This window comes from Brienomyrus brachyistius, chromosome 15 (genome assembly GCF_023856365.1).
Source record: "Brienomyrus brachyistius isolate T26 chromosome 15, BBRACH_0.4, whole genome shotgun sequence".
Classification (NCBI taxonomy): domain Eukaryota; kingdom Metazoa; phylum Chordata; class Actinopteri; order Osteoglossiformes; family Mormyridae; genus Brienomyrus; species Brienomyrus brachyistius.
In genome coordinates this window covers 3,840,571-3,859,798 of record NC_064547.1, presented here as the reverse complement: position 1 = coordinate 3,859,798, position 19,228 = coordinate 3,840,571, and the positions used below count along the sequence as shown (strand labels likewise).

General features: G+C 47.0%; 2 protein-coding genes across 11 annotated transcripts in view; both read left to right on the top strand.

Moving 5' to 3' along the window:
- Positions 1–10,960, top strand: part of LOC125708566 (nuclear factor 1-like) — a 40,303-nt gene extending 29,343 nt beyond the window's left edge. For 5 of the 10 annotated variants that reach the window (XM_048976191.1, XM_048976194.1, XM_048976196.1 and 2 more), the window contains 2 exons: positions 9,076–9,126; positions 9,576–10,960. In XM_048976191.1, the coding sequence (XP_048832148.1) occupies positions 9,076–9,126; positions 9,576–10,157 (633 nt within the window). In that variant the 3' untranslated portion in view covers positions 10,158–10,960. The remainder of the gene's footprint in view (positions 1–9,075; positions 9,127–9,575) is intronic. The other 5 variants (XM_048976192.1, XM_048976195.1, XM_048976198.1 and 2 more) reach the window with 1 other exon arrangement.
- On the top strand, positions 10,468–12,177 carry LOC125709334 (splicing factor 3A subunit 2-like). Its single transcript, XM_048977655.1, has 4 exons — positions 10,468–10,477; positions 10,957–11,449; positions 11,537–11,623; positions 11,798–12,177. The coding sequence occupies exons 1-4, from the start codon at positions 10,468–10,470 to the stop codon at positions 11,874–11,876; spliced, it is 669 nt and encodes a 222-aa protein (XP_048833612.1). The 3' UTR covers positions 11,877–12,177.
- Positions 12,178–19,228: the final 7,051 nt, after the last annotated feature.

Sequence of the window (19,228 nt, the reverse complement as noted above, 5' to 3'; positions counted from 1 at the left end):
GCTCACATTATTTTGCCCAGTTGCACCATCATTTTGTTAGGGGACACGCTCGAATCTGGCTCGGTGCTGCCACGAATGACCAAGTGTGTGCAAAGACTCCCAGCACCATCTTTTATATCCTATATTTGGAACTTTGCATTCTATAACGTAAAGGGACACTTAGATATGAGCACAGCTATCTGCAAGATTTGCCGCGGTAAAATCTTGTGGTAATACCGCTGACATTCGTGTGTATCCTTCCCGACACTGAAAGTTGGATGACCACAAACCCACAGCTACGTCTGCAAGGCAACGACCTTTAAACAATAGCTCAATAAACGCTTTTTAATGTAATAAGATAGTCTTTACTGAGGGTGTAACGGTACACACCTCACTTTTGGGTTCATAGTTCGGTGCAATTTAAATACAGCAGGGAAGAGAATTTATTTTGTAATAGTTTATTATTAAAACTGCAAACACGATTAGGGACAGCACCAAACCAAACATAAGGCGATGTGTCTAGAGACATGTCTGAATAACAAAACCCCAGCGATGCTCATTTGCACACTAAAAAATAAATGTTAAATTAAGACAGCATAAAAACTATCATAATCAAATAATATAACGAGGTACAGACTCTGATGTCATATAAAGTGAGTTAGCGTGTTAGACGTATTTCCAGTAACAAATTTGAGTTTGGTATAATAAAGCCAGTCTTAGTCTTTATCAAATACTCACTTTCTCTCCAGTGTTGGTGTAATTTATCGGGAAACCTAAAAGTTCTCAAACTTACGATTTACGTGATGTTGAAGGGTTTCTGAGCTCTTTAGCACTAGCGCTAACCAACTTACAGCCATAATTAGCACAATATTTTCCATGTTGATCATCATACTTGTGAATTTAGGTTTTGCCCACGTCAAGAACTGAAAAGGATGTAACCAAATGGCACACAATGAATAAGTGCACTGTTACATCCCTTGCACTTCAGATGCAGACCTGAATTACTTGTCAACAAAACTATTTAGAAATCGCGATACATATCGAATTCAGCGAAGAAATGCTGACATATTATCGAATCAGGAGGTCAGCCAGTTCCCTCCCCTAATTAACAGTTTGGCAGAGTCTTGCAGAGGTTATTCCTGCATCAAATCTTCTTGTTCTTTTTTCTGTTTGATTCGTAGCTTTAGTGTAGCGTGTTGCTGATTTTGCAGGCCTTTTTTTGTCCTCATGAGCGCTTTGAAGTCGTTTCGTCATCCGTTGAACAACTTTTATTAATTCCGATGTTGTAACGCAATGTGACGCTTCTCATCCACTTCGTATTACAGTTCATAAAAAAAAAAAATATATAGAATTTTTTACTTCCTAGCTCATTTTTTATAGTAGTAGCTCTGGGCGAAATTGCATGTAGTTGTTGGGGCAAAAGGGGGAACTGCGGTGTTCACGATGTCTGATTTAGCTCCAGGGGATTTGCCCTGACCTTTGAGACACATATGCACGTCTGCTTCCTGCGTAGTTTGGCTGCAGGTGTATTCTGGGATTATGGGTTCTTCACAAAGACGTTTGTTGGTTCTGAGTGTGAAAAACACTGAAACGATTTTGCGGGATCTATGTGTTTTATAGGAATGAATGCATACTCTAGTTGCGGAAAAGATAAGTAACTCTGCGTAAAAATGAGATGCAACAATGCGTCAGAGGTTTTAGGGGAGTTTACTGTATGACAACACAAGAGTTTTCCAGCACTGGGCTGTTAGCATGACTGGCTAATGTCGCCCGCAAAGTAGCCTGGTTTGCTGTGGCTTTTTAATGGTTATGTCAGAGTGGTTGGTGCGCTGTGCATTTCGGATGATTCACAGCTGTTTTTCAGCTCAGAGCACAGTATTCTTCTAAAAGTCGTTGAAAGTGCCTCGTGGCGCCCATCCAGTGGGTGTCCGCCCAACCGCTGCCAGATAGCTGGTGCACCTGAGCGCTGACTTGTTTTAAGACACACATGGCCAGGTGCCAATAATCAGAGAGTTTAAAAGGAGCTTTCTGCTAAGCTAAAGGGAACGGAGGGGAAGGAGAAAATGGATGGGCAGCGCCGGCCGCGGAGGCCTGAAAGCATTCACCTTTTGACCCCAAAAAGGTGTGTTTTTTTTCCCATTTTAAATTAGTGCTTGCTCGATCAACATTTTTTCCAGCGGTGAGCAGAAGTAGGGCCAGAAAGGGAGATAATTGTAAGGCACAGTCGGGAGCACACTCTGCAGTGTCCGGAAAACCAAGAAGCACTGCCTGCGAGCGGCACGAGTTTCGAGAAGGGCGGAGTAACGTCTCAAGCAGGAGAAGAGAGCGCCCAGCCTCGGTGTGTGTGTGTGTGTGTGTGTGTGCGTGTGTGTGTGTGTGTGTGTGTGTGTGACTGCACTGGGATCCCTGACCACAGGCAGGAATCTGTATGCCAACACTCTCTTTATTTCTGCACAGAAAGCATAACACACTGTTGTCACCCCGGAGGCTGCAGCTCAGTGCTGACACTCTATCACAGCCTGGAACATACAGTGCAGGCAGGCAAGAAGCAGCCCAGTGTGTCTTTATATTCACTATTCAACTATATAATCACTATGTGTGTGTGTGTGTGTGTGTGTGTGTGTAGGTCAGATATACATTATATTGTGGAGACGAAATGTCCCTGCAGTTTCAAAACCTGTCATTTTGACGTTGTGGGGACCATTTTTTCAGTCTTCACAAGAGGAAACTTAAATTTTATAAAAATCTGACTGCAATCAAAAAGCTAAAAATCTAGTATTTTCTTTGGTTACTTATGGTTAAGGTTAGGGCTGGATAGGGGTTAGGTTTGTCCTGATTGGGATTAGTGCTTTGCCCATAGAAATGAAAGGATCTCCACAAACGTAAGTGCAGGTCTGTGTGTGTGTATATATTTGTATGTGTGTGTGTATATATATGTATATATACAAACATATATTTTGGAACAATTGATGTAATTCTTTTATGATTAGATAATATGTAATGAACAGATATTTAAAGCCCTTTCACTTATTGACTTTTAAACTTTTACAGTAATTTCTTCCTGGATAAACTAGTACAGCACTTGTATTCTTCATGTATTGTAGAGTTTCTGTGTAACCTCTAAAGGAAAAGCAAACATGTGATCCTCTTCAACGTATTATGACCTTGAGCTGTGTTCTAAATCCTGCAAAGGTTTGTCAGGCTGCTGGGTTTTACACCATGATGTCCAACCACCACCACCCCCCCCCCGGCTCCTAGCCCCTATGCTGTAGCTGAGCAGTGAATCCGTAGTGGTGATTACAGACAGAAGTTCACAGGGTTGTACCTGGCATTTTATAAAAGATTGCCTTGAATTCCTGGCGCTGTGAGGCACGTCTTTTTATCTGGGTCATTTGGGGAATATTGCTTTTTTTTTTTTTTTTGAAGGTCAGCGAATTGAATTGAAAAATGGCAGATTGTACTTGGAGCTCAAAGGAGTGTGATAAGAGAGGCGTAAGTTATTCAAAGTGGGACAGAGAGCCATGCAATTATAATCACGTCCATGACGACTGCATTGTTGGGTCTGAAGAGGTAGGATCGTCGGAGGAAAACAGATAATGCTCTACATAATTACAGGCATTTAACAGTAACTGAATGAGGTGGACAAGGAGGCGTTATGTAATGCCTGGCTTTCAGTGTTAGTGAAGGTATTAAGTGTGCAGTTACTGCTGCTTCAGGGGGCTCGATGCTCAGTGACATTTTGAGAATCTGTTTGCTTGTGCCCTGTATGATGCGGCTGCATCATGGCAGACAGAGGTGTGCGGACTTTTTCCAGGCGCAGACCTGGCAACCGGCTGCACCGCGGATCGGATGCCAGCCGTGTAGCACCATCTTAAAGACGTGAGACGCAAACAGTAGACTGTAGTTTAAACTGATGGTAAATATGTAATTCTGTCAGAATGAAACTGTGCGTCTTGAATACCAGCTTTGACTAGTTGTATGTCAGGAGGGGGGGGTTAACACCATTTTTCAAACCCAGGGGCTGGGGGTCCCAGGGGGGTGCAGGGGTCCGGGGGAGCGGGGGTGTCGGAAGATGGGTTGAAACCGGGTAAGCTTTTAGGCTCCTAAAAACGGAGCCCGCGGGCCAGCCGGCCTCTCTCATGCACGGTGTAATCCGTCCCAATCCTCAAGCGACTTGAAGCAGAAATTAGATTCAGTAACCGATGCAGGAAGTGAGTTTGCTCACTTTTCTCTTGAATATTTCTGTTCTAACAGCCGCCTTTATATCCAGAGCTGATTCATCTTACGCTGAACAAGCCATGAACTTCACGGCTATTTACATTTTGCACCCCCCCCCCCCCCCCCCGAACCAATGCCTGTAATTGCCACTGTAAATAAAGGTGTCGACCACATTGATAAAATGCAAGATATGTGTTATAGAGATGGGCTGTTTGTAATTCTGCTTTCCTTAGGCCTGTAAGCACAAGCTTCTGCAGTAAACCTATACTGATACCCTCCATACATCTGGCTTAAGCAGCAAGTTAAAGAAAAGACAGCAGTCAGATATAAGCATTTAGACTAGAGATTGAAAACATATATTTAGGTTATGGATTGCTGGGAGTGTTAGGGGTCACTTCTCATGAATGTATTTACATTTGCCCTCACCTTCCTGGGGTGCGTTGATGTCATTTTAAGGTCAGTCTTGCAGGATTTTAAAAACACTTTTATTTTCTACAATCAGCCCAGTTTCTGACACACAGCTGATCAAACACACCGAGACGGCACACCTAAGGTCCAGGGAGCGGATTTTTATCGCTTATTTTGTGCAGCATTTTGTGGAAGTTAAATGTAGCTTTAAAGTCACAGAATCCTGAGCTTAGACATCTGGTAATATTACCCTGAGGTGGATGGAAAGTCTCTCTGCTGGCTAGTTTTTGGAGGATGGGGGGGGGGGTTCTTCTCCTGTATCGCTTTCCGAGCTGCAGTGAAGGTCCTGGAGCAGGAGAGCGGCTCTGATATCCTCGCATTGCCCCTTTGCACAGGCTTCTCACAGTCTGCTGGGCTCACAATCAATACAAATAAAATGGCTCGAATATACTGGACCATTACAAAAATTCTGAAGCAAAAAAAATGTTTCGATGCGGTTTCTCCAATGCAAATGGTAAACACAAAATATTGTCAAATATATGAATGTGACGTGGCACAGTAGCTTTGAGGGTGGCACTTTTGCTGCACAGCTGCAGGGTTGTGGGTTCAGATCCCATCCACGCTGTGAGTAGAATATGCATATTCACCCTGTGTGATGCGGTTTCCTCCTGCAGTCTCAAGGCTTGTTGTTGGGTGGGTTGATGCCTCGAAGATGCCCGTAATAAGTCAGTTTGTGTGTGTCTGTCTTCTGCAACCAACTCGCACCCTGCGCGGCTTGGGCTGAGCGCCTGCTGTCTGGCATTGGCTCCAGGTTCATTGTGACCTGCTTCAAGACTTGTGTAAGTTAGGCCTTGTTCTTTTTTTGCTATTGTCTAATCAACTATAGTCCTATCGAATTAAAAGTTAATTTAAAAGTCTTAAAATTCATTGTGTTAAATAACGAAGACGTCAGTTTAGAAAGTACCTTTAGAGAAGACGTACACCACTTAAAAGAGAATAAATGGCAGGGAAATCAGCCATTCAGTTGTATAATATGGCATACAGTGAACATGTGGGGGTGAGATTCTGGTGCGTTAATGCTGACCACAGGGTCTCATGAGTCACTGGGCTTGTAAGATGTGCTGAAGTGCGGTAGGAGAAGGCTACCTGATCCACGGCGCCTACTCACCAGAGCGCTGGTGCCCTATGTGAGCGCGCTGAGGGCCTAAGTCCCCCCTCCCTGCCCCTTCTCCATTGTGTGCCGCGAATGAGGGAGGGCTGAGTCAGCGATCGTGCGTCAGAGCGACCGGATGAGTCACAGCTGGAGTCAGCAGCAGCTTCCCTTTGACCCACTTTGAGCTTCTTGTCTCCTGCTGGGGATTTTCTCATGACTCTCTTGTGTTCAGCCCCTGGGGTGGGGTGGGGTGGGGCAGGGGGGGGGGGGGGTTCTCAGCTGTTTGTGGGCATAATTAAAACATCTGAAGCACCTCGCAGGATGTGCGGTGTTTCCGTGACCTGCTCCTTCATCGGCGTGGGCTGATCCGTGCCGTCTCTTGCCGTTGGGCTTGACGTGGTCTGGATGCCCAAAGCTGCCATGCATTGGTGAGTGTCCGGGTGACGGGCGCTGCTGGCATCCACAGCCTGGGGCATCTCTCCTGCTTCGCTGGTGTGTCACACCTGACCTACATTTTGCACTCGGCGAGAGAAGCCTCCGCTCACGTAGCTGGCTGAAGCTGAAGCTGTGTCATGTTTTTCTCGTCCACGATGTTGCGTGCTGTGCTGCCGATGGTAAAGCCCCTATTACTGTCCTTTTCTGCCCCCCCCCCCCCCCAGTTCTCCTTACTGGCTCGCATGGCATGATACAGCAAGCACACGGGTATCTCAGTGTCACTGGACATTATCTCAGATTCTGCTGCAGAACTGCTGATTCAGTTGACAAAAAAAAAAAAATGTAACCGTGGTAACCAACCACAATAAAAGTCTCACTAGTCCAGGACAATAACAAAATGATTAAATTGCTGCATATGCATGGAGCCACGTATCAGCTCTCCCCACAATGTTAATGCAAGTGGCCTGGCTGTTATTGGGCGCTCTCCTAGCCGCGTGTTTCTGAACATCCAGGCCGACACGGGAAAGCAGGAACAGGGCTCAGAGCGGGAACGGGGGGGGGGGGGGGGGGCGCACAAAGATTCCTATGCAACACCTGCATCAGACCACAGGGGCCCTGCGTGTCTGCTCATGTGGTGCTCTGGGCTGCATTTGAAGACTGCAGGGGAGGGGAAGGTGTAAGGACGGCTGTAATTGCCACCCTGGCTACTCGTTTTGCATTAAAACTGACTTCTGCCTCATTTGTGGTTTCTGGAAGAGTCTGTGTAAAGCAATGAAAAAAATCTGATTTTATGCAGAGGAGATTCTGTCAAGGTGGGATGTCACATTCAGGCATGAAGAATCAGTTTGCCAGTGATTACCCACGAGCCATAAATTCTAGCATTAATATTGTAAGGATAATTGTATTATTATTACTGCGTTGATATACCTTCCCATTTGTACGAAATTGACTTGTTCGTTTTTGGCTCATGACTACCACTATTTGGGCCCACTGGGTTTTTTGTTTGGCCCTCTTGTTCTGGTTAGAGGTCTTGCACTCAGTCGTGTTTATGCTTCGCATTTAAATAGTAACTTTATACTTCTGTATTCTTTGCCTGATTGCAGTTTTCTGTTTGTTTGGCAAATTCCTGGCGCATGACCAGTGCAGGCTGAAGCTCCAAATTATAGAGAAACGTCCCGTGCATTAAAACACGATGCAAAGCCATCCGTTTTTACCGTTATCTCACAGTAAACCGAGATGGTTTTCATTTTTGCATGTTGCGAGAAGCTGGTTCAGGGTGATGAAAGGGCATTTTTTGGGTGAGTACTACCTTTAACGTGATGTCAGGGCATTTTCTGGGTGAGTACTACCTTTAACGTGATGTCAGGGCATTTTCTGGGTGAGTACTACCTTTAACGTGATGTCAGGGCATTTTTTGGGTGAGTACTACCTTTAACGTGATGTCAGGGCATTTTCTGGGTGAGTACTACCTTTAACGTGATGTCAGGGCATTTTCTGGGTGAGTACTACCTTTAACGTGATGTCAGGGCATTTTCTGGGTGAGTACTACCTTTAACGTGATGTCAGGGCATTTTCTGGGTGAGTACTACCTTTAACGTGATGTCAGGGCATTTTTTTGGGTGAGTACTACCTTTAACGTGATGTCAAGGCTTTTTTTGGATGTGTACTACCTTTAACGTGATGTCAGGGCTTTTTTGGGTGAGTACTACCTTTTACGTGATGTCAGGGCTTTTTTTGGGTGAGTACTACCTTTTACGTGATGTCAGGGCTTTTTTGGGTGAGTACTACCTTTAACGTGATGTCAGGGCTTTTTTTGGGTGAGTACTACCTTTAACATGATGTCAGGGCTTTTTTTGGGTGAGTACTAACTTTAACGTGATGTCAGGGCTTTTTTTGGGTGAGTACTAACTTTAACGTGATGTCAGGGCTTATTTTGGGTGAGTACTACCTTTTACGTGATGTCAGGGCTTTTTTTTGGGTGAGTACTACCTTTTACGTGATGTCAGGGCTTTTTTTTGGGTGAGTACTACCTTTTACGTGATGTCAGGGCTTTTTTTGGGTGAGTACTACCTTTAACGTGATGTCGGGGCATTTTTTGGGTGAGTACTACCTTTAACGTGATGTCAGGGCATTTTTTGGGTGAGTACTACCTTTAACGTGATGTCAGGGCTTTTTTTGGGTGAGTACTACCTTTAACGTGATGTCAGGGCTTTTTTTGGGTGAGTACTACCTTTAACGTGATGTCAGGGCATTGATGTAACTTTCTGATTGTGGAAGAACATTGCAGGAAAAAGAAAAACGGGAAGTAGCGTGTGATAATTAGTGCTGCTTTATGAAGAACAGACTGAGGCACACGTTAATGAGCCAAAGCCCTTGCTCCATGTGATCCTTTGCTGCAGAATGAGTGGGCTTTTTAAATACACATCTAAAGGCGTGTTGTTTGTTTCTAGTGAGCGGCTCACCGTCGGGGCAGCTGGAATCAGTTAAAATGTTGTGCTCGTCGTATAAGACACAAAGGGAGCCGTAGTCACTCTCAGTCTCTCTCTCCAGCAGCCTTGGCTCGGGGTTGGCGTTGGGTAACGCGGGACCCCCTCAGTGGACTCAGTTTCACCACTCATTATTCATTAATGGGCCACTCCTGGCACGTTTCCGCCTCTGACCAATGTTAAAGCTCAAACATCTGAGGATTTACATATATTTGTTTATAGCGCTACGAATGTAGTACACAAGTACTCTAAGGTGTTGGATTACGGTGGTACACTTACTAGAGTAGCCACAGGTAGGAAGGTAAAAGAGCATGGAAGTAAAGGCACATACTGCTTTCTGTCTGTTTTTTTTTTTTGTTTTTTGTTAAAAACATTGTGTTTTTTTTTTCTATACAGAACTGGGAGAGAGTGCATGTTTACTCCTGTGGGCCACGCGCATTAAATGGGGTATGTCATTGTTCCTGACAGTTATAGGGCCGCAGTTACTGCGGATTAGGGAAGCTTTAAGACGGGAAAGTGATGTGAAGGTATGGAAGCAATTAGCGACACCGATGAAATGTCACCACGCAGCTGGCCCTCAAACAGCCACGCGGCTTTGGCACAGGGACTCTGTAACTTCTTGTACACACACACACACACACACACACACACACATACACACACACACACACACACATATATGGTGTTGAAATCTTAAACCGCAGCAACTGAAAAAGTTATCATCGAGTTCAATTAACAAGCGATTTATGTGCGGAGTGTTGTGTTGTGGAGGGCAGCGCAAAAGGTCTTAGCCTAGAGATTTGACCCAGAGAGATGTGACTGGAAGGTGGGTCCCCCCGAGCACCGCTGTGTCGGTATGCTAACCCTGGTGTTCCGCTTCGTTGTTTCTCCGCCAGGATGAGTTCCATCCGTTCATTGAGGCCCTCCTGCCGTATGTGCGCGCCTTCGCCTACACCTGGTTCAACCTGCAGGCACGCAAGCGCAAGTACTTCAAGAAGCACGAGAAGCGGATGACCAAGGACGAGGAGCGCGCGGTCAAGGACGAGCTGCTTGGCGAGAAGGCCGAGGTCAAGCAGAAGTGGGCGTCCCGGCTGCTGGCCAAGCTGCGCAAGGACATTCGGCCCGAGTGCCGCGAGGACTTCGTGCTGACCATCACGGGCAAGAAGCCGGCCTGCTGCGTGCTCTCCAACCCCGACCAGAAGGGCAAGATGCGGAGGATCGACTGCCTGCGGCAGGCCGACAAGGTGTGGCGGCTGGACCTGGTGATGGTGATCCTCTTCAAGGGCATCCCTCTGGAGAGCACGGACGGCGAGCGGCTGGTCAAAGGCGGCCAGTGCACAAACCCCGTGCTCTGTGTCCAGCCTCACCACATCGGCGTCTCCATCAAGGAGCTCGACCTCTATCTGGCCTACTTCGTCCGGGAGAGAGGTGGGTGTCGTCATGGGGCTACCACTGCAGTGTGGGGCACGTACGTTTAAAGTTGGAAACCAGATAACGTCCGGCATGTGGGTCCCATCTCAAGTGCTGCCTTGCGCATCAAGTGCAGTGGGCCAGCGAGACATGGCTGATTGTCCTTCGGAATTAGCTGTGCTCCTGACTAGCGGCTAGCTAAAGCAGTTACAGGAGCAGCTCTGTCTGGCAGTAGAAAGGCAAAGGCAAACTCAATCGTTCTACTGATTTTTGTCAAAATGTGTTTACTTGCAGAGGGGTTTCATAAATAAATGACCATCTGTGCGACGGATCGGTAAACATGTTTATTTGTTAGCTTACGGTTTACGTATCCTTTAAATGCACCCAGGTGGGGCGGTGGGGACCACAAACTAAGCACCTCAGGGGTCACGTAGCTGGAGAACGTCATGCCTCGTTTGGGTCCTGACATCGGTTTTTCATTTCCAGTGCGGTCGTGTGTCCGCCCCTGTATGCAGCTCGTCTGTTTTCCTCCCTTTCCTCCGAGGTGCTGACTTGGCTTATGGTAATGCCAGTCTGGGGGTGCATTATAAAGGCACATCCTGCTGCAGCTCGCACACTCTGTTGAGTGACCTTTTTAAACAAGCATTTTATTGTCAGAGCCAGAGGCACGGAGCTCAGCAGAGTGCTGGCTTTACTTGGGAGAGAAAGAATCGACTGGAGCCAAGCCCTGACACTGTAAATCATTTTAAATGAGCAGGGTCCGGAATGCCAACTCGTCCAGAAGCTCAGCCTGATCCACGCCTATCAGGACTGATGCCTTGGCGTTCTCTCTTTGTATATCTTCATTCTGTGTGTCCATCTTCCCAGGTCCTCATTCCGTCTGTCCATCTCCCCAGGTCCTCATTCCGTCTGTCCATCTTCCCAGGTCTTCATTCCGTCTGTCCATCTTCCCAGGTCCTAATTCCATCTGTCCATCTTCCCAGGTCCTCATTCCGTCTGTCCATCTTCCCAGGTCCTCATTCCGTCTGTCCATCTTCCCAGGTCCTCATTCCGTCTGTCCATCTTTCCAGGTCCTCATTCCGTCTGTCCATCTTCCCAGGTCCTCATTCCGTCTGTCCATCTTTCCAGGTCCTCATTCCGTCTGTCCATCTTCCCAGGTCCTCATTCCGTCTGTCCATCTCCCCAGGTCTTCATTCCGTCTGTCCATCTTCCCAGGTCCTCATTCCGTCTGTCCATCTCCCCAGGTCCTCATTCCGTCTGTCCATCTTCCCAGGTCCTCATTCCGTCTGTCCATCTTCCCAGGTCCTCATTCCGTCTGTCCATCTTCCCAGGTCCTCATTCCGTCTGTCCATCTTTCCAGGTCCTCATTCCGTCTGTCCATCTTCCCAGGTCCTCATTCCGTCTGTCAATCTTCCCAGGTCCTCATTCCGTCTGTCAATCTTCCCAGGTCCTCATTCCGTCTGTCCATCTTTCCAGGTCCTCATTCCGTCTGTCCATCTTCCCAGGTCCTCATTCCGTCTGTCCATCTTCCCAGGTCCTCATTCCGTCTGTCCGTCTTCCCAGGTCCTCATTCCGTCTGTCCGTCTTCCCAGGTCCTCATTCCGTCTGTCCATCTTTCCAGGTCCTCATTCCGTCTGTCCATCTCCCCAGGTCCTCATTCCGTCTGTCCATCTCCCCAGGTCCTCATTCCGTCTGTCCATCTTTCCAGGTCCTCATTCCGTCTGTCCATCATCCTGGTCCTCATTCCGTCTGTCCATCTTTCCTGGTCCTCATTCCGTGTGTCCTAACATTGTATTGACATGTGCTGGGACATCATTGCACAACAGAACTGTGTGTGTGTGTGTGTGTGTGTGTGAGAGAGAAATAGTGAGAGCTGACTGTGTGTATAAACGTGTTTGTATAAGTGTGTATTTCTGAGAGGCTCTGAGAACGTATGTTGAGTTCCTCCTTTCACTGCCACTTTGGCCCAGAGCGTGATTGTGGCTGGGAGCATCTCCTAAGTCATTTAAAGGTAAATTGTGTACGTCTTGTTAAGCAGTTGGTCTGTCAAAGTGATAAAAAGTCTGGAGGGGGTGGTGTTCACAGTGCAGTGGTTGGAATGACTCACTGTTCTGCCATCAGTACAGTGTCCAGAAAGCTTCAGTCACTAAAACAGAACCTTTGAATTTTATTGTGTTATTTTAGGGTAATTTTTGGTGCCTTTACTCTCATTTGTCTAATGTCTTGATGGGTAAGCTGGAGCCCCGTCTCTTTGACGACAGGCCGTGTGTATTTCTGCTTTTGCAGTTTTGCACGTGTCATGTAATTGTATGAAACAGAGTCCTTATTTATAAAGGTGCCCTGTCATCAATGGGATCCTTGGACCTCTTTTGCTTTTCTCATGATGGCATGAGAACGATGTCCCCCATTCAGAAAATAATTTTTCTGTCAACGTTAAATGATTTTTGTTTGTGTGCCTCGCCTTTAATACATGTGATTCGCAATCATGTTATTCATGGTAAAGAATCATGTTTACAAAACAGGGGAGCTGATATGGCTGTTTTGACTGGATCCGTTTGCTGCTTGTTTGCAAACGAGTGTGGTGTATATCCAGATGTAAGTGGATCCGTGGATATTGCCCCTCCTGCTGTCCCCACCTTCTCGCGGTGACCTTCACCCCCCCCCCCCAGACGTCTGGGTCAGGGTGGCACATTCCCTGTCACCTGACCTGCTCCCCAGCCGCAAATGCTCCGATAAAGAGCTGTGGCTTTCCACTTTCACTGAGACCAAAGCGAGTGGGAGGTGGCCAGCAGAAGGGGGGGGGGGAGCTGCAACCAGTCAGCATTTGCTCTTAAAGGCACAGGCCACACTGTCCTACACAAGGAGTTTTCTGTACTTGCTCCCCCTGCTTTCTCCTAGCTGTACAAACCCAGGCAGTGTCCCCCCCCCCCCCCCCCCCCCTTCCCAAGCATGAGGTGGCATTCTCACCCTCAGCTGCACGCTGTCCCGCATCTTCGTGATTTTTGCTCGCAGGTTGGTGGGGGCCACGTAAAGGCTTCCACAGTGCTGCATTCTTAGCTAATGATCAATCGCAGGAGATGGCCAACAAAGGCAGATTATTCAGGTATCCGAATTGTGATATTCTCCCTAGCGCGGGGCATGGGGGTGGGGCAGGATGCAGTTATTTTGCCTGGCCATGTGACTTCTTATTTTGACACCATAAACAAAGATTGTTTACTAGTTGTAACTTGTATCTGAACTGCACCCAGCGAGCCGCTCTGCGTATCCTGTTATCCATGTAGTCCAGGCTGCCCTGTGCCCCCGCTGCATGCCAGCGTGCATGTCAGCGCCCGGCCAGTGGACGCGGGGGCGCGTGTGTGGGTGTTCCGAGAGCTTGTGCTCCGCAGTCGCTGGAATGCGCTCTGCTGCTCCGGCGAGATAAATTTAGGGAAGAGTGGAATGGAGGAAAGGGTAATTTAAGGTCAAGTTCAGAAGAACATTTTTTTTTTCCCAACAGGGGGGAGGTGTGCTGCTCTCACCTGCTTTTTAAATCGGCTGCACTGACAGGAAAAAGCTACGGTTCGTTTTGCACGTGTAAATATAAGATTCCGGCATGAAAAAAGAAGCTGCTTTGCGCATCTGCTGTTGTGTAGCTTAAAGCGCTGCTCATTGTCAATGCACTATGTCCCGCTTTACGAACCGTCATTTTAAACCGCTTTTGTTTTTCTCGATAGACCTACATTTGCTCCTGTTTTCCCTTACTGGAAAAGAATCATGGGGACTTACGCTTTTATGAAAAAAGGGGAATACCGAAAATAGTATTTATCACTTGTTTATGCCCGTTATAGTTATATAGTCAAATGCCACATATCGACGTTTTCGTCAACAACGGACCACAAATATGATGGTGGTCCCATAAGATTATAATGGAGCTGAAAAAAATCAGTCGTAGCCGTTATAACGTCATAACACAAAGTATGGCTCACACACAAAGTCGTGTAAAAGTAAATCATGCAAAACTATGTGGCGTACATAATACTTGATAATAAACAACTTGGTTGCTTGCTTTTTGCATTTGCTGTACTGTACTTTCTATCATTATTTCGGCTATACTTTATAGCAGGCTATATCATCTAGGTTTGTGTAAATGCACTCAGATAATGACGAAAATGACACATTTCACAGAACGCATCTATGTTGTTAAGCGACAAATGACTGTTGATTCTGGTAAGTGAAACCTCACTGTACATACATTATTTCTACTTCATAAAGGCTGTGTATTTATCATAGTATTCCTGCTATGATAAATACTGTATGTATATGTTATTCTAGGTTTCATGTGTTCTTTGGTTGGTTATTTGTTCGACCTGGGAACGCTCAGAAATTTATCCCGTATAAATTAACGGTAATCGCTTCCTCGCTTTCCGCCAATTAGACTTGGGGAAGGTTTCTTAAGAGCGCTCTACTTTCGTAAAGTGGGGAAACCTGTATCCTTATTGCTAAAATGGTCCAAATATCTTTCTTTTAAGTAAACCGTTGAGTCTGGGCGATGATGTTTCTAACTGATCTCTTGCCTTAATTTCCTCGGTGATTTAAAAGCTGATGGGAAAATCCCTGTAAGTGGCGCGGGTACGTCTGTCTCCACACAGTTGCTCACATTCTGTGTAGTTGCCGTGTGTTATCATGTAGTTTTGCATTATATTTTACGAACTGTCTGATGGCTGTAGGGGGTCGGCGCCGAACCCGTAACCGACAGCTGTTTGTGGCGTTGTTGTATGGAGACCCCATGTGTCACAGCTGGCTTCAAATGAAGGCTCCACCATAAGGAGGCCGATCGCGGCTATAGCTGGAGCGAGAGAGGAGGAGGACGATTTGCCAACTGAGCTCTCCTCCATCGAGTCCTTCACTGTCTTATTTGAGGACTTCCTTATGTTTTCTTGCTAATAAAATGCTTTGCACTAACCCCCTCCTTGGCTCAAATCGGCCTCTCATCCTGCCTGTTTCATATTTCCTGTTCCATGCGTATAAAATATGCAGCAAAGCATTGAGAGAAGGAGACGTTCTTTCCATAAACGTGGCTTGATGCCTCCCTACCTCAGACAATGCAGGGGTCTGCTTTGACTTCACAGACTGCATAAGATGCCTCGTGTTGGGGGCTCTGTGGTCCGGTGGGGCCCGTTGGGGTCCACGGTACCGAGGGAGTCGCCTTAAGCTTGTTCCGCTGAGTGTCACTACTACACCTCAATGCTGCCCTGGTCGTGCAGTCTGCTGTGGGAGTGTTTTATCGGTGCGTAGAAGTGTCACAGCAATACGTGTCTTATCATGCATCACTCGATAATACTGTCGTCGTTCCTTTGACTTGGTTAAGTACCGAAGTGTTCATTGGTTGGGGAATGCTCTGGAATAACTTTGCGTTAAGCACTCAGATTCTATGGCTGAGCCTTCCGGACTTACCGGACGTGACGTTCCTGGGAGGGTCCGGCGTCTCTATGGGGGTGTGGGGTGGTACGCTGGTGTGTGTGAGATGTTAGATGTAGGTTGATATTGTAGGAGGCAGGAGTCCTTCTTTATAGGAGGGCTGTTTGAGATTTTGCGAGCAACATCGAGGCGGGTAGCCGGCAGACAGCACTCATGGTGCCAGACGGGAGCAGAGCTTAGCCATTTGGGTTCTCATCCCGCCTTTGTCTGTTATTCTGGAAGGCGTGCACATCCTGTGACTCATAAAGGTCGGCTTTAGCTCTGCGCGTGGAGCTGCCAGCTGGCGCCCGTCGGAGTCTCCCTCCATCAGCCAAGCCGCGCGGGCCGCTGTGCAGCCTGCCGGCTGCGCGGGTCACTGACCAGGACTTCCCCATGTGCCTTTGGCTAGCGGCACCTGCTTCTGGTATTTAGATCCTCTGCTCTTCATGCCCCTAAGTGCCTGGTGGAGCACTGAATCCTCTCCCCACCTCTGTGCCGAGGAAGGCACGCCGTGCAGAGTTCTGGGAGGGGCTGCGGCCTTTTTGGAGAGAGGCTTGGGCTGTGTGGAGGTCTTAGACCCAAAAGGGCCTGTTTCGGTAGGTTGACGGCATCACCCCGTTTGGGGATGAGGCGGGCGACCACGGAGTAATGGATTCCTGCCCGTTCGGTGTGTCACCCAGCTGCCGTCCCGTGCACAGCCCGCCTCATCACTCCCCTGGCTGCGTGCGCTGCCGCTAGGCTTGCCACGAAGAGCAAGTGTCATCTTTCCAACACATTTTCCATATGGATCCAAAGCGTGGCTACAGCACATAGTCATGAGGGAACATGCAGAGAGAGGGAGCGATGGGTATGAGATTGAGTGAGTTCTCCTCATGTTTCCGTGGAAATGGCAGGCATTCAACATAGTGATTTATATCTTGGATTGTAACTCATTCCCTCACCTGTCTCTCTCACTCTGCGATGAGATGCAGTTCCACACCCAGCTGTGTAGAATACCTCAATTCTAAGCTTCTGTTGCAGTGATGTTTTTCCTTGTGCTGTGTCGATTTCAGGGGCTGCATCTATCTAAGGTTGCACACATAGTGTGACAAGGCTGGTCCCATTTGGAAGCGTCCTTCAAATTCGGTCTACAAATGTGTCCTTCTTTTGCCATGTTGCAAAGGATACACCTGACGGATTCTTTGCAGCCTAGAATATCCCAAGATTCATTGCACAGAGGTAAAGTGGGCGTGTCCCGGCCAGGCGACGGGAGCGGTGCTTCATGACCCAAAGGTAAGGGGCGGGGACAGCTGGTGACGCAAATAGGAAATTATCCGTGGGCCAGACCGTCCCATTTGACAGCACCATCGAAGAATGCAGCCTACAAAGGCTACACCTTCATAGACCACATCCTTTGAAGGATGCAGGCCCTGAATTTAGACACTGCCCTTGTGTGTGAAGTACTTTGGGCCTGTTAGACGCACAGTGGTCCTCACTGCCCATCCTGACCCTGCTTATTGGCCCCGCGGGCTCCGTTAATGACCTCCTCCTGTGGGCTTGTCCCGGACCTTCTCCACAATGCAGCATGGATGCTGTCATAGGGTGACCATTTCAGCATTTCGAGAGGCTGATCGAAATTGTGAAACCCATATGAGACACTATGAGGTGCTTGAAAAGAATGAGAGCTTTCGGATCAAGCTTCATAATATTCTCAGTTTCGGTTTTATTCAGCTTGAGTCGGAACTTTTTATATCAAAGGGGAAATCAGTCTCCATTGCACTTCCCATCTTGAGTAGGTGTCCGTTATGATCATCGCCGTGATGGTGACAAGCTCTTTCGAAACAAATTTACAGTTTGTGAGGCTATTCTAACCAAAAGAGGGTAATTGCTGGCATCATGAGACGTAACCCATTTTTCAGTAATGCACATTAAGTAAACTGAACACTAATTTATAGAGTGAAACTTAGTAACGGTGCACTTTTGACTTCTCAAAACAGTGCTGCAGATACATTTATGTTTGTGTCAATGGAAACATTTTTACTCAGCCTTGTCGGTGGTTTATAATTGTTTCAAAGATTATAATCTTCAAGCTTTTCGAAGATTACAATGTTTATTAGTTTTTTTAAAAATTATTTTTAGGTTAAGGTGGGGCTGGCTTTAAATGCAGGAAACTACTTTCTGCCAGAGTGTCTGAAGGCTTGATTCGCAAGATCGATACGCATAATGAAAATCACCTTCTCTGGCTGTCCTCTTGAAATAAAAATACTAGAAATGTTTCATTCAGGGTGTTTTTATAACACCGTTTGCATTTGTGGCTAGAAATATTAGATGTACTGCGGACCAGTGTTTGCCTGTGTTTTGACTTTGTCTTGAATGCTTGTGATAAATGCAGAGTCACCTTGCAGCTAAAACAACAGCGGTTATATGCATCATCCTGACAGACACAGGGCAGCTCCACTGCCCTAAAACGAACTAATCACCTCTAACCTCTGTTAACGGGCAACAGGTAACAGGTTATGTCTTTTATGATGGGGGAAAAGTAAACGCGCTTGTTGACTTGCGTAAAATGTTTGGAACGTTCGCAATTTGTTTTTGTTGTATTTCTGTGCCTGTTTTTCTAAGATTTTTTTCTAAGGTTTTCCGAACAATGTTGAAGAAATATTCAAGCTAAGCTATTTAGCTATTTGTCGATTATGGTTATGAATTAACACAGAGAAAATCTGCAACTTTGCAGAACGTCAGAATGTAGAGGCAGAAATGTGAAATGAGCTTTTTTTTTTGTATTTAAACATCTATTTTTATATTTACTCTGTGCTGTGCTGGATACCGAGCGCTGCTCTTAAATTGCTCCGGGATTTAATGTCTTTAGTTTAAATGTGGGCTATTTAATAGGAGAGCTGGTAGTTGGCTTCCTCGAGGCTTGATATGCCTTCGTCATGGCCAGTTCATTATGTTCTTTGAGACGCAGCCACAATGCTGATACCACAGAGTTAGCCTTCTGTCCCCCAGACTAAGACGTCTAACTGGGGGTCCTTTGAGAGAGGTGCCTCTGGCAGACCAATTGACACCAGCAGTGGCAGCGGGGGGTTAACAGTGCGAGGCTGCTCTCTCTGGTGTCTGCTTTTTGGCAGAGCAGAGAGCTGGAAAGGCGGAAGGGCCTGCGCCCCAGATTTCACTGTGTTCCTGTAAGTGCGAAGGTGAGCCGCTTCATGTCTGACATGAACAACTTTTTCAGCAATGAATTAATGCGTCATCGGAGCGTAATGTGACACTTTGCCTCTTTCCACTGCTGCATCTGAGGTCATTTTAGGTAATCGAAAATAACCCCTTTGGAAAGTATGTTTGTAATGTTTATACTCATGCTCTGAAGCAGTGTTTCCCAACCCGGTCCTCGGGGACCCACAGACGGTCCATAGTTTTGGTCCCTCCCAGCTCCCTGCCAGACAGTTCACATTTTTGCTCCCTACTGGGAGCCAAGGAGGGAGCAAAAGCACGTGGGTCCCTGAGGCATCGGATTGAGAAACACTGCTTTAAAGCAATCCTGGGACAGAGAAAGAGGTTGAATGAAAGTGTTTGGAGAAGGTTTATCCTCAGCAGAGTGGATGGCATTTGGATTCTGTGTGGCAAGGGACGTAATAAGCATGGCAGAGATGGGCAGTGCTGCCATATGGAGCCAGAGGAGCCGGGTCGTGTTTTCCGGCCAGTTCGGCTGTTTGCTGCGCTG

Coding starts and splice junctions, on each gene's coding strand:
- LOC125709334 (XM_048977655.1), top strand. Junction 11,450..11,536: donor CCGTCTGTCCATCTTTCCAG/GTCCTCATTCCG, acceptor CAATCTTCCCAG/GTCCTCATTCCGTCTGTCCA. Junction 11,624..11,797: donor CCGTCTGTCCATCTTCCCAG/GTCCTCATTCCG, acceptor CCATCTTTCCAG/GTCCTCATTCCGTCTGTCCA.